At 31.8% G+C, this 14,803-nt stretch overlaps 1 protein-coding gene across 1 annotated transcript; it reads right to left on the bottom strand.

Moving 5' to 3' along the window:
* Window positions 1–2,292: 2,292 nt before the first annotated feature.
* Window positions 2,293–2,627, bottom strand: LOC143633414 (ribonucleoside-diphosphate reductase small chain A-like). The gene is made up of 2 exons (XM_077101731.1): window positions 2,508–2,627; window positions 2,293–2,454 (listed from the first exon to the last, which is right to left on the bottom strand). The coding sequence occupies exons 1-2, from the start codon at window positions 2,625–2,627 to the stop codon at window positions 2,293–2,295; spliced, it is 282 nt and encodes a 93-aa protein (XP_076957846.1).
* Window positions 2,628–14,803: the final 12,176 nt, after the last annotated feature.

Genomic DNA, 14,803 nt, shown 5'->3' with positions numbered 1-14,803 from the left:
TATAACAGGAGTTTCTCGTATAGCGTGAGAAATCCTGCATGTGTTGAGCCCCACTTTCATAGATTTGAATTCTTTGTGCACCAGGGGTGGATCATACAAGCATCCAGCTATATTATGAGTGTCTACAAACTTTAAAGGTGCTTGATCGGCCATTTCTACAACAAACGAGTCAAGTTAATAAAACCATTCACTTAATTTAATAATAACTCAATATCATAAGGACAAATATTATCAAATTTGGTTGAAAGATACAAGTCTGCGCTAATATTATCAAATCAAGCAAATTCTCAATTCAAATGAAACTGGTGAAATTATTTGCAAGTTAGAACTGATTCTTTGATTCAAAGTATTGTTTGAATCATCTAGAAGTCTTGATCTATGCAGTTAGGCCAAAAGAACAACTTGATCCAAAACTCTAATCCCATTTAATACGAGAAAAACTTGTTACATTGATTAACTATGCTTTTATGCAATACAATAAACCTCATAATATATATTGTCTTAGTCTCTGACTTTTAGGAGTCAAAAGATAATTAGTTATAAAGATTGATATATTAGATAATCAAGAATGATTTAGAAAACATAGATTTTTATTTATTTATTTATTTTTTTTTTTGAAATTTCAACTTAGGTTAGTCACTAGATCAAATCAAGTAGATTGAAAACTAAAGGAGATTAGGGTAAACAACAGACACTTACTAATATGTGACGCTTACTTAGAAATACAAAAGGGTACAATTGTACAAACTCATAACAATGTAAAGCAATACAGAGTAGGTCATCATGCAATTTTTTTCTTGCTCTTCGTTAGTGCTATAAATCATATAATGATACTTAAAAGTTGGTATATACTAAGGTAATATGTTGTGATATGCTAGTCAAAACGTTATATCACTGTCATGTAGGTAATGGGGATTTAACTTGAGCATTGTGGGTTAACTAGCATTAACCTTAGATTACATATTTTTTATTTAAAAATAATAGTTTAGTCTTGATTGTCCACATTCTAAAAAAAGGAGAGCAACCAAGGCGTTGATGAGATCCCGCCGTCCTTGCCTTAGTGTCCCCTTAATAGGCACGGGATGGTGTTTGGAGCATTAAAGGCTTATGTGGCCAAGGTCTAACGCCTTTGAGTAGCCCACAACGACCCGCCTAAGTATCCTTTATCTTGTAAAAGTATAAATTAAAGGTTACATATGTTAGATATTCGGATAAGCACAAAGGTCAAATGTTGCACGTTAAAAGTCAAATGAATATTTTGCTGAAGTAACTGTTTCACTCAACAGGAAATTAATTCGACTATGGTGTGTGGGTGTGGATAAATATAGGTAGGTGGGGTGAATAATATTTCATATTGATTTCAACGGAACAGAGATCAAAACAGTTTGAATGTAAATATAAGAAAAATGGTTTTCGAGAGTGGGATTTGAACCTACGCCCTTTCGGACCAGAACCTTAATCTGTCGCCTTAGACCAACTCGGCCATCTCGACATTTGCTTTTTAACTTTCATGTTAACTATAAGACACAAAAACTCCAGAACCTTACTTCCTCTGCTCTACTTAGATATAAAGGAAAACCCAACTGAAAAATAACGGTCGGTTCCAGATTGTGGCCGGTAAAACCCAGATAACCGAACCGTTTGAATTTCAAACTAGTCAACTTACTTCACTTCGGTTTGGCGGTTCTAAGTTTTCAACGATTTTTGAACACCTTTGTTAGTAATTAGTATCATTAATAATAACAGACTTACTCATGTTGCATTGCATGAAAAAGTTTGTCAACCTATCTTTGATATATTAATATTATCGAATTTGTTTTAACTAGCACGCTGACTTGTGAAAAAAATATTTAACTGCAATATATGATGAAGTTATTTCTAAGTGTTACAAAAATGTTAACATGGTTACCCGCACAGCCTCTGCAAAAGTAATGATTTAAGTTACAAATCAAAGTTCTTAAAAAAATCTCAGCTAGTATTATAATGAGGCTATGAGCTATGACTTGGCTGTATCTTTCAATTCTTCTTTGCATATTTTTTATCGAGTCACACATAACAATGGTATCAGAGACGAAAATTATTGGGCTGCTGTCAAAACATAACGACACTGTTTCATCACAAAAAGTGCATAAACATTGTTCAAACTTTTTTATATAGATATCAATCATAGAAAGAGGAGCTATTTAACAAACACAATAACTTAACCACAACAATTGCAGCAACCTAAAAGTAAAACTAACAAACTCTAGAAATCTTCATCCATCTTGAACACATGAGAGTCCCCATTCCAATTCAAATTCTGATACTCCCCAACACCTGCAACGAAATCAGCTCCATCCAGTCAAACGGATTCTGCACGCCATACAACTTCCCACACCCCAACGCGCCCAACAACCTATCCGCAACAAACTCAATATACTCACTCATCAAATCCCCATTCATCCCAACCAATATCTTTCATGAAGCGGGAGGCGAGGTATGCCGTCGGACGTGGGAGAGCCAGTGGCGGTGAGGTCGATCTCTTCGGCTTTCTTGTACATTTCCCAGATTTGGGGGTACTGGATTGGGAACATGCAGAAGCGCTCTGGGTTTGGGGTCAGGATTGGATCTTCGGGGATTGAAGGCATTGTTGATTGATGGATTATTCCTGAGTTTCATTTAAGGAGAGAAAAGAAACGGTGGAGAATTGAAAGAGAAAAGAAAGAAAGGGAAAGGAAAATGTGTCACTTCATTTCATGTTCCTGAGTTTAATGAAAAATGAAATAAAACGAAAGAAAATGTAGGAAGTTAATAGATGGTTAATGTTATACACACACATTTTCTATCATAATCTCTCCAATTTGAAAGGATATGTATGGACTTAAGTTTTCTAGCATTTTCTCTCCCCTCCCCTCCCTTCCTAAAAAAATCTCTGAAACATGATTTCTTCTCATTTCCTTCCCCTCCTCTCTTTAAATGAGACTCGGGAACACAACGTTAGAAGAAGAAGAAGAAGAAGAAGAAGAAGATTAGAGTGGGTGAAGAAGGAAGGAGCGGGTGATTCGAAAGTTTTACTATCTTTAAATCCAAGTTACACTAAAACACTACATTTTCTATTTTTTTTAATTGAATAATATTTTTTTATACTTTTATTTTAAAATTTTCTTTTTTTTCACTCACAAATCACAATAACTTTCAAAAAGATTATTACAAAACTATAGATAGTGAACATTTAATTTTTCAAATATAAAGAAAAGCTATTAAAAATCTCACTCGCTAAATTTAATGTACAGAATGTAGAATGTGAATGACGTGTTTAAATAATTTAATAAGAAATTAGAAAACTAGCATTTTACAAACACTTTTTTAGGAAAATAGAAATTACATATTTGTTTAATGACTTAATATTTGATGTCAGTGTCACAAAATATATATCCTAGTTCAATTGGTTCAAGCAGCTGGCTAGCCTCGTTTTTTACAAATGTCATTTTTCTATACAAATATTTTATTCTAGTTTTTTTTCCCGACTTATTTATGTTTACAATTTAGAGCATTCTCCTCTAAGTATGTGAGAGAGTTTTCTATGGGAGCTTTTGGTTCGTAGAATTCGTCAGAATTGGAATTGGATTTTGAATTGAAATTGCAAAATGGAAGAATCCATTAAAAACACGTGATGTGTTTGGTAGTTACGTTAATCTATGGAATTAGAATTTAATTTACATTAAGAAAACAAATTCACCCTTTAAAATTAAAAAATATAAATAATAATCCAAAATCAAATTGTCCCTCATATGGATCTGCACGAACTGAATCACCATTTCCTGTATGCATATGCCGATTAACATAACCACCGGAACAACTGCAACAGCTTCAGCGTTTCTTGCTTCTCGTCGCCGGAATTTTATCAAGTATCGGCGCGACGCCTGAACTGAATTACAAGTCAAAATCCGACAGTCCGTCTTCCAGATTCAAAATATTCCCCGACTTCAAATCGCGATCCAACGCCGTGGAGGTATTCAAGAGCCACAAAATCGATCGGCAGCTTGTAATGGTGGACCCGACGATACGTAGGAGTTTGTGGTGGTGGAGGTGGAGAGTTAGAGGAAAGGTTGGTGTTAGCGTTAATGGCTGATTAATTGGATCAGATTTTCCGATGAAGATGAGAATTGAGGTTGGATGAAAGAGACGAACTTTTTTATGAAAGGGGAAGGGTTATTTGGTAACTTACCTGACATTCCAAGGATTTTTAAACTTTCCTTCCATTTATCGATGGATCCTGAATTCTCACATGTAAAGGATTTTGGTGGGATTTTAAATAAATTCCAATTCCAACCATTAACATGCCAAACATGCCAAAGAATGAAATTTAAATTCCAATTCCATCAAAATCCCTTGATTCCTACCAACCAAACAGACCCTAAATTTTTTTTAAAGAATGTTAAGTGATTTTGAATAAATGAGAGAAAAAATTATATGAAGATGAAATTTTTTTTAGTAAATTTGGAATAATATTGTTAATCCTCTATTTATATTTTAATACGTTTGAAAGTGTTTGTGACTAGAGAAGAGAGAAAAGATAATGATAAAGATGTAAAAAAATATTATTTAATTGTATATGAGAAATAAAATGTAATGTTTTATAATGTAATTATAGAGATATAGATAGAGATACTGCCGTGAATGCTCATGGTATAGATATTGTCATATACAAATTGAATTTGCACCGACTAATTTTTGTAACGTGCGATATGTTATGTTTTCAAATATATTAGTCTAATTTATATTAGCGTTGACGAATTTATTGTATTTTTTTGTTTTAAAGATGACTTGCACCACGTTAAGTCAAAGAGGAAGAGGCAAATCTTACAACCATCAACGCAAGGTCATGATGCGTCATTTCTGCATACAGTTTTAGATCAACAAGTATGTTTACAATTTTATTGTTTTAGCTATCAAAATTCGGGTCGTTACCCGATAAGGGGATTGTTGTTCGCACTTGTTCCCACTATTCAAATTTCCTTTCATCCCGATTTCTTCATTTTACTTCGCAGCCATTTCTACTTATCTGCTAGCCCAAGTTGCTATCCTGAAGCTACATTTTTCTTCATTTTCCTTTCATCCTCATCACATCTTCTCATTCGGATCTCATTTTTCTCCTTACCGAACTACTCCTCTACCCTAAGATAAACAAATGTTTGTTAAAACACAATAAACAATAGAGTAAAATGTAGAACTAACTTTTCACTTTTTTTTTTCTAACTTGTATTATATCGACAAGGACTATGTATAACAGTATATTATTTTTTTATAGTTATCTATTTTAATTGGTTTTTTGTACTACCGTAAGCTCGAATTTGGTTTACAAGCTTGTTTAAACGGCTACACAAACCCTCATATGTTTCTAATTTTAAACTACTTCATAAAAGTTTATTCTTATACTAGGTTTTAAACTTTGATTTTCAATTTCAAAAGTAGGTGTCTTTATAGCTGGAATGACATAGTTTATAATTAAATACAAAGAATATTTCATAATATGTAAATTAAGTAAATTCTTGAATTTATAATCTTTTTATATCAAATTACTATTGAATCTTTAAATACTATTAAAGCAATATAATTGTATATATGACATCATTCTAGGCCCTTCACATAAGATGCTATCTAGATGCCATGTGGAATATTTCCTATTTATTATTTATAGCCATTAAAATAAATCAATACTAAATATGTGGAGGACACAGACCCATTTTTCAATTTTTATAACCCATGACCCGTAATAACCCGCTTTGCCCACATAAAACTATACCCGGTCCATTTTTCATAATCCACAACCAATTCCACCACTCATTTTTCTCTCTAACCTCCTCACGAAGATACGAACTCTAATTTCGTCGCTCATATCCAACATCGAACATCTACAGCATTTACCAACAATTTGATTCCGTGCTACTATGATTTTCTTCACTTCCAAGGTTATTGATGTCTCCAGTCGTTTCGATTCCGTTCAATTGATCGTTCCTCAGAGGAGATGTTATAAGGTTTTTTTTGTCAATTAAGATCGATTCTCCGATTAATATATTAAAGGTAATTAACAATCCATACTTGCACGTAGAGTTAGTTATTTATATAATATCCGATGAATATATTCCGGCCACTTTGTTATTAGCATATTTTATGTTTTCTGAGATTTTTCGGCCAATTTGTTATAAGCAAGTTTTGTTTAGTGAATATTAAGAAGTGAATTTCCGTTCAATTTCTTAATTTTTTTTCATCCAATTTTTTTATTGTTTTCTTTGTCCAATTCTTAAATTTTCCATCCAATTTCTTATTGTTTTGTTTACTAAATATTAAGAAGTGAATTTGCGTCCAATTTCTGATTTTTTTTCCGCCCAATTAGTTATTGTTTTCTTTACTAAATATTAACAAACATAATTTCCGTCCAATTTTTGATTTTTTTTTCCAGCCAATTTTAATTCAGTTTTATCAAAAGTCAGAAACTTCGATTCAATAATACAATTGTTTAGAATGTTTAATAAATTTGTTTGTAAATTATTTGTTGCATATATAATATTGATCTTTAATATTCCAGAAATTTAATTATAAATTTACTAATTTTTTATTAATATTTACTAAATTATAAATTTACTATATTATAATATTGATCTTTAAAATACATATTAAAGTATAATATTGATCTTCCAAATATAATTTATTCTAGAATTTTCTAAAAATATAAATGTACATTAACTTAATCCGTTATTAGTTGACCTGTTTACTATAATTTGAAATTCAAATTATATTTAAAGCTTTGACTAAAAAACAATAATTAAGGAAATAATTTATGTTTTTATTATTGTTATTATTTGATTCCTAAATTACTCAATGTATTATTATTAAATACTAACTGATTTTCGAAAAACCTTAAATACTAACTTATGTTTAGAAAGTTTCTATACATAATACGTTTAACAAAATTAATATTATCTAATCCTACTATGTTTTAATTTGTGGTCAAAATTTTGAATTTCAAATAAGAACAAATTAAATTCTTGATTGTTTTAAAACTATATTTGTTAAGCAGTCAATAAATTAGTTTAAAACGGATTTGACATTTCCATAATAACAAATTATATTTCAAAACTTTTTAGAGTTAAGTACATATTTTAATGGGTCAGCTCGGGTTTAATTTTCCTTTTAACACACACACACACACGCACACACACACACACACATATACTTATTCAGCAACCGATTTGTTGATAAAGTTAATATTTCCAAAGTCAACATAATTTTTTTTAATCTTTTCAAAGTTATTTGAAAATTCATCAATTGTAAAACGTTTTTAAGTTTTGCAAGTTTAACAAAATATTAATGTCAGTGGTTTAAAAGTTTGTTGCAAGATTGGTCAAAAATAAAAAAAAATCATAATTTTTTGAAGTTGACTAATTCCATTTTTTTTATATTTTGTAACTATTTTGAAAATATTTTAAAACGGGTTGCTTTAAAAGAGTATCAAATTTGTTAGGTATAAAATGACGGCCAAAAGAAGGTTTTTTTTTATATATCTTTTTGGTTTAATGGTTTAAGTTAGAAAGATGTTTTATGTTGTCATTTTACTTTGGTTGTTGTTGTATGTTATTTTGTTTTAATAAAAACAACAATTTAATAAAAACAACTTAATTAATGTTCAAATGTTACTCATTATTAAATATGTTATTATGGTATATTTAATTTGGATGCTATTGTTTTATTATATTTTCAGGTGATGAAGCAAAATGAGTTTCTCTTGGTAGAATGTTTGAAGAAGTTGACGGTGGTTTAATATGAAAGAACATGTTTATCTTGTATTGATGTTTTTTGGTTGTTCGATGTAATAACTTATTGTAACTTTTAACTTTTAATATCTAGACAATGTAAATGGTTAACGTATTGATCCGAAAGTTTAAAGAAGTTTTGTGTTTCTTGAATTTGTTGTTTAAATTTATTATGTTTGTTGACTTGTTTTTCCACCTGTGAGTAACACGGACTATACCCTAGTTAATTCATTAACACCTTAAAAGAAACTACTTTTTTATTTTCATCGGTTGGCATTAATGAACATTGCATTCAGTTTGATTTAAGACGTTGACATGTAACATCCCAATTTTTCGTTTGGTTAATAATAATAATAAAATATGATAGGTTAAGTAGGCTTTTAGATGGAATTAATTATGAACCAAAAGGGAAAGATGGGCCTTAGGTCCATGGGCTTAAGGGAGTATAAATACCCCTTAAAACCTAATCCTTTCCATTTTTATCCAAATCTACACCATAGCCTACACCTTGGTAAACACACAAACACCATCCTATAACCCGAGCCAAGATTCGAAGGTGGAAACCCGAACCTGTTGGTGCTAGATCGTCGTGAAGAACCAAAACAACATCAAGGCTTAACCATGTTCGTAAACTGACTCGTTTAAGGTACGTCTATATTTAGAAATCGTTCATATAGGTTCGTTTTGGTTTGGGAAGTCATAGATCTGTTTTAGTATGTTATAAACGAGTCCAAAGCAACAAATCTTATGGAAATCTATTAACATTTGATGGGTTAATTGTTAACCTAATAGAACCCATATATATATATATATTCCTAAATCTCACCCTATAAACACGAACATTTGGATGATTGAATGGTTAGGGTTTGTAGGCGCTGTAATTCCGAATCCATTGATGCCTAAATCGTGTTATTTGGTTAAGAAATGAAGGTTTAATTGCATATCTAGTAACAGTTGACCATTCCGTGTTCTTGACTATTTTGACTTTGACCCCTTAGTCAAAGTCTGGATAAGAACATATTCTAGTTCGTTATAATGAAGGGATTAAGACAACGAATCAAGTGAGTCGTACTCACCCAGTTCGTTATGACAAGACAACGAATCAAGTGATTCGTTACTTATCCAATTCGTTACGCTGAGGTAACGAACCAGATGACGAACCAGACCAGGATAGGATAGCGAATTAGTAGTTCGTTACTCACAGTTCGCTATGATAAGCTAACGAACTAGAATAGCGAATCAACTAATTAATCAGGCATGTAAGATGGCGAATCAGTAATGAATTAAGCTTAATTCGTTATGGTGAATGAGTTAACAAGTTAGAAAAATAAATTAAATCCTAATGGAAAATGTGTTAAGACAGTTAGTGAAAATAAAATTTTTCCAAGCTGACCTGGCAGTTTAACCCCAGCCAGGGGCTCTGCCCCTTGGACCCCGCTAGCGGCTGCCGCGCCTAGAACCCCACTGCCAGGGGCGCTGCCCCCGGACCCCCGTTCGTTGTGGGCTATTTTTATATAAGAAACGTGATATGGGTAGTGATAGTTAATTGTTACATGTAATTGTTATACAGTTAGCCGTACACATCTCTCGGAAGGAGTAACCGTCAACTATGAACGTAACCGAGTTCAGGTGAGTTTCTAGCTCCATTCCTTGTTATGTTTTCGGGACTGTGTGCATACTCGATGTGATAGTTAATATACTTACCCTAAATTGGTAAGTGCATGCCATGTATGATTTATATGTTATCTATATATGTCTTGAATGAGAATGAAAGCTTGTCAGTACATGAACGATCTTCGGATATTGCACGTACTGTCAGGTTAATAAAATAGAAATGAATATTGTGTGTAATGTAAAGATGAGGGCTTGTCGGTATGTGAACGATCTTCGGATATTGCACGTACTGTCATGTTATAAATATAGATTTGAATATTGTATGTAATGTAAAGATGATTGCTTGCCAGTGCGTGAACGATCGTTGGATATTGCATGTATTGCCAAGAATAGTGATTGTCTCCTTATATGGATATTAAATAATAAATTATGTACATAGTTCCTTCTACGGATAATATATATTGAGTGTTCCTTCTATGGAAAGCACAGTGTTCCTTTAATGGAAAGCATAGTGTTCCTTAAATGGAAAGCATAGTGTTCCTTTAATGGAAAGTACAGTGTTCCTTTAATGGAAAGCATAGTGTTCCTTTAATAGAAAGCATAGTGTTCCTTCTATGGAAATATATAGGATGTTCCTTCTATGGAAGTATATAGAGCGTCCTTCTATGGAATATTTATACAGAGCGTCCTTCAATGGAATATATATATAGCATGGGCAATAGAAATGGTTCTTTTAATAGATATTATGTGACGCTTCTCTTATGGATATTTATACAAGGTTAAGATATGTATGTATGTAAGATATGTGTATGTATTGTATGTCGCCTGATTAACTAGAACTCACTCAGCGTAGCTGACTTTTAGTATGCACGCAGGTGAATATGATTAAAGAGCAAGCATGAGGTTGGCACATGGCACGGATTGAGCGGCTGACATCTGAAGATGAAAGAAATGGTGTTTTAAATATGATGTTTATTATCATGGTTTCAAAGAAAAGATTTAATGTTTTGTAATGAATGATTTAAGTTAACGTTTCTGCGAAAGTTTTAATAAACTCTGATTTGTAGAACTGTGTTTATGAGTAAATCCAACGCTAAAGTAGGGCTACCGGGTTCGGGGCCTTACATGATGTTTTGGGGCAATTTTAAAGTTTGAATTTAAAAGTGAAGTACGTGCAATCTTGTGAGGGAAACTTTGGGTAAGGCCACCCGTAGTGGGCGGAACGTTAGGGTGATTTTGAGCAACCACGGGTGAGAACACCCTCCCCCCCCCATCTCGGCAATTTTAGGGGTGATAAGGGAGGGGGGCAGGGTTTTTAACGTCGGGGGATTGAAGAAAATAATAATATAATAATAATATGACCGTTGGGAATGGTCAAATTAAAAAATAAACAAATTTAATCTATAATATATATAAACGAAGACATAAAAATCCTACGTGTCGCGATGTGGTTGCTCCCCCCCTTTTTTTGGAGTCACCAGATTTGCTTGATTTTTAAATGAAGGCTTATCATGCATTTGACCCGAATTCACGGATATGGGTCTTACTGAACCCAAATATTCCTTAAACGGGTTATAACATCTCATTAAATTAAAAACTAATCTCACCAAATTATTGGTGTGAAAATCCTATAAATTAGGATATACTAAAATTTATTATATGATTTTTTTAAGAAAAATATTATTTAAAATTAAGTAACAATTTTATAGTAAAAAAAATAAGCGGGTCTTAGGTCTCACCAAAACCAGATAACTTTTAAACAGGGTTATAACATCTTAGTTATTTGTGAAACTCTTTGATCATAAAACCCTAAATATATTATAAATTCCTTACAATAAATAAAATTAAACTCAAAAAAATATATAAATATTAAAAAGGAGTACTGTAAAACAGCCCCCGTAATACGGGGGATAAAAACTATCTGATTTATTTAAAAAAAAGATATATAGTATTTATAATTAAGAAACCAATTTTATAATAAAAAAATAAACAGGTTTTGGGTGTTATCAAACCCATATAGCTTTTAAATTGGGTTATAACATCTCATTTATCTGTAAAACAATTTATCATCAAACCATAAGTGTATTATTAACTTTCATAGAATAAAAAAAATAAATGTTCAAAAAATAAATAAATATTGGAAACAAATAATATAAAACAACCCCCGTAATACGGGGGGTAAAAACTAGTTTAAACAATATATACATATACATATACCCCTTCTTCTCCAAACTCATATCCATTTCATACACTACACATAACAAAATATATATATTCTAATAAATAACTACTTATTTTTGCCACTTGTCACTCTCATAGCTCTCTTCCTTTTTTTTCAACATTTCAATATTGATCTTTATATTTTAAGTCATTTGTATATATGAATTGAAGTTTATTTTTCATGAATGCAAATACTATTCGATTCATTCATTAACATTAATGGTGAAAGATAATAAAATAAGAAATATCAAAATTAAAGTTGCAGATCTATTAGAATAAAATTTTAAAACCATAGGTAATTAATATCAATGTAAACTATAACTTGTTTTTAAACTGGGATTTGAGCAGCAATGCATAACTTTTTATATAAGATTTGTTTCAAATTTGGATTTAAAATTTTTCTCATATGTACTTGAACTCAGGAAAATGTGTATTTTTCTTTATTTCTCCAATCATTTTATATAAATATTGCAAACATGAATAATACATTTTATATATATCTCGGTGTTTAGCATTAAATCATTGAAGTTGAATATTATATTATAATGATTTACTATATAATTATTTATATGTCTTTTTTGTACAGTATAAAAGGTTAGCAATAAGAATATCAATATTTAGTTTTCAATATTTTCTTTTATAACTCAAGACAAAAATGCTCCAGAACATATATTTTATGACTTGATTTATACTTTTTTATACATTCAAATATATTAAATTTAATATGCCCTATAAGACAAATTACCTAATTAAAAGCATTCAAATTTTTAAACAAAAAAAATATGTTTCAATCCCTTTCCACTATTTTCACTTTCCAAAAATCATTTAGGATATGAAAACCTAGAATATATCGTTTTCATCAGTTATTCATTCAAATTATTTCAATACTATATTACTTAGTAATTTTAATTTTAGACAAATACAATGATTTGAGGTTATGTTAGTGTTACCTGTTGGGTAGTACATAATTAAAATGTTCATTATAGTTTATATTCAAAATAATAAAGCTATACACAATTTTTTTTTAAAAAAAAAAAGAATTTACTGTTATTTGAACATGGTTTTAAGGTTAGTATGTCTTTGTCATTTTCCATTCATATGAAATGAAACAAATCATTTTTTTATATTTAAATTTTGGGTTTTATATGTTTCTTGATTATACAATTGTTAATTTTAATATATAAAATTAATTAAAATTTGTCATATGCAGAATATTAATAACTACAAATAATTTATCATGATCAATCAATTTCAGATTCTAATGATGATTATACCATCAAAGTTCAGGTAATATGTTTTTTGGGATAATCATGTTTTTTGGGATAAACATGAGCAAATGATCTCAAATGTATGTTATTTTGTATGTATGAATATTTTTTTGTTAGTTTCATGGATATATATATGATAATTTATCTAGGGTCGCTGTATGTACTTGAATAACCTTATTTGTCACACAGACAACTATACATGGCTATATCAAGATTTATAAGCAAACATATATGTTACCTTATAAAGAGTTACAAGCAGACATGGACTGAAGATTTTGATTTTTGATAAACAATGTATACCAACCAATACAATCACAAATGTAGTGTACAAGGACGGAGTAGTGTCTTTCTCTTTTTTTTTGTCCCATTACAAATGTCCATTTTCAAAATTTATTAGTCAATTTTAAAATTTACCCTTAAACATACACAATTAACATTAATAACCAATATTTATGGACCCAATTTCTAAGGGCAATATTGTCATTTGGTAAGCAAGAAACGTAATCATTCAATCTAGCTTAAACTTTGTGTCATTCAAACCATGACACTTCTAATGGGTCGGAGTGACTACTTATTTTGTAACATATTTGTGTTATCTTAGTTATGTAATTTTTGTAATTTCATATAAATTGTAATTGTATTAACAATATATGATAATTTGGTTGACTGTAATTCACATAATGGTTAAAGTTTAAAATTTTTATCAATTACCCGTGTAATACACGGGCCTCAATCTAGTTCTTCAATAATACACCAAAAATGAATCCTAGAAACAACCCGAACCAATCGAACCAACCATTCCCTCCTTTCGGTCAATTCCACGGTTCGCAAAACCAACCGAACGTAGACATGCAATGGAACCCGAACACACGAAACCAACCGAACCAAAATTTTCTGTTTTCTTTTGCCGACCCGAACCTAAACATGTATGCCAACTACCTCATGCCCAAAACCTCATGCAGGCGTTCGGGTCTACCCAACCGGATCCGGAACCAGTGACGTTGCCGGAGACTCAGACGACACTGGCCTCTAGTTCAAGCCAAAAGTCGGCCCGTAAACACCAAAAAATCACAACTGGGTGAGCCTATGGCGCAATGTGATCCATACAAGTAACGGACCGAGGAGGAGGAAGCAACCCTCGCAAGAGCTTGGATCGTCGTTTCGGAGGATCCAGACGTCGGTAAGTTTTTTAATATTAACTATTTATATAACTTTATTTAGTGTTTCTAATTGTGACATGTATTTTTGTTTTGTAGCTAGCTTTCAAGCCACCGAGATTGTTTGGAGGAAAATATTTGAAGCTTGGCTTTCGTTAACGGGTAAGCCTGAAGACTACCGGGGTAAAGAAGCAGTTCAATCCCATTGGAAGGGCCTTAATTCCGATTGCCAAAAATTTGTCGGGATATACAACCACTTGCGCGGGGTTGGTTGGCGTAGCGGGTAAAATGACACCGACATCCATTCCCAAGTGTTAAGCTACTTTCGATCTCAAGGGCACACCGTAGGGAGGCTCGGGAAAGCGTTCAAGCAACTTAAATGTTGGGAAAAACTAAGGCTATGCGCGAATTGGAATGGGGCACCCACCATTTCGGTCGCTCGACTAGCCGGCTCATCATCCCAGCCTTCAAAAAATTCAAGGACATCATCCTCGACAAATACGAGCGCAACAGACACATCATCTGATGCTCGTAACTTTAACCTCGTTGACGAAAACGACACGGTTAATGTAGACGACGACGACCAAGTACCTGAGTTGGCTCGACCCCACGGGAGAGAAAGAAAAAATAATACAAATGTCACACCCCGACCAAAGGCGGCGGAACATGCCGGGATGCGATGAATTACCCATAAGCGCATGACACTATTTAAAGCGACAATATTTAACAAACTCATTCAATTTCACAACAT

Source organism: Bidens hawaiensis, unplaced genomic scaffold (assembly GCF_021521415.1).
Source record: "Bidens hawaiensis isolate Kalapana, Puna unplaced genomic scaffold, B.hawaiensis_p1.1 tig00006717_1, whole genome shotgun sequence".
NCBI classification, from domain to species: domain Eukaryota; kingdom Viridiplantae; phylum Streptophyta; class Magnoliopsida; order Asterales; family Asteraceae; genus Bidens; species Bidens hawaiensis.
The sequence above is the reverse complement of the archived record's forward strand: the minus strand, read 5'-3'. Positions and strand labels throughout refer to the sequence as shown.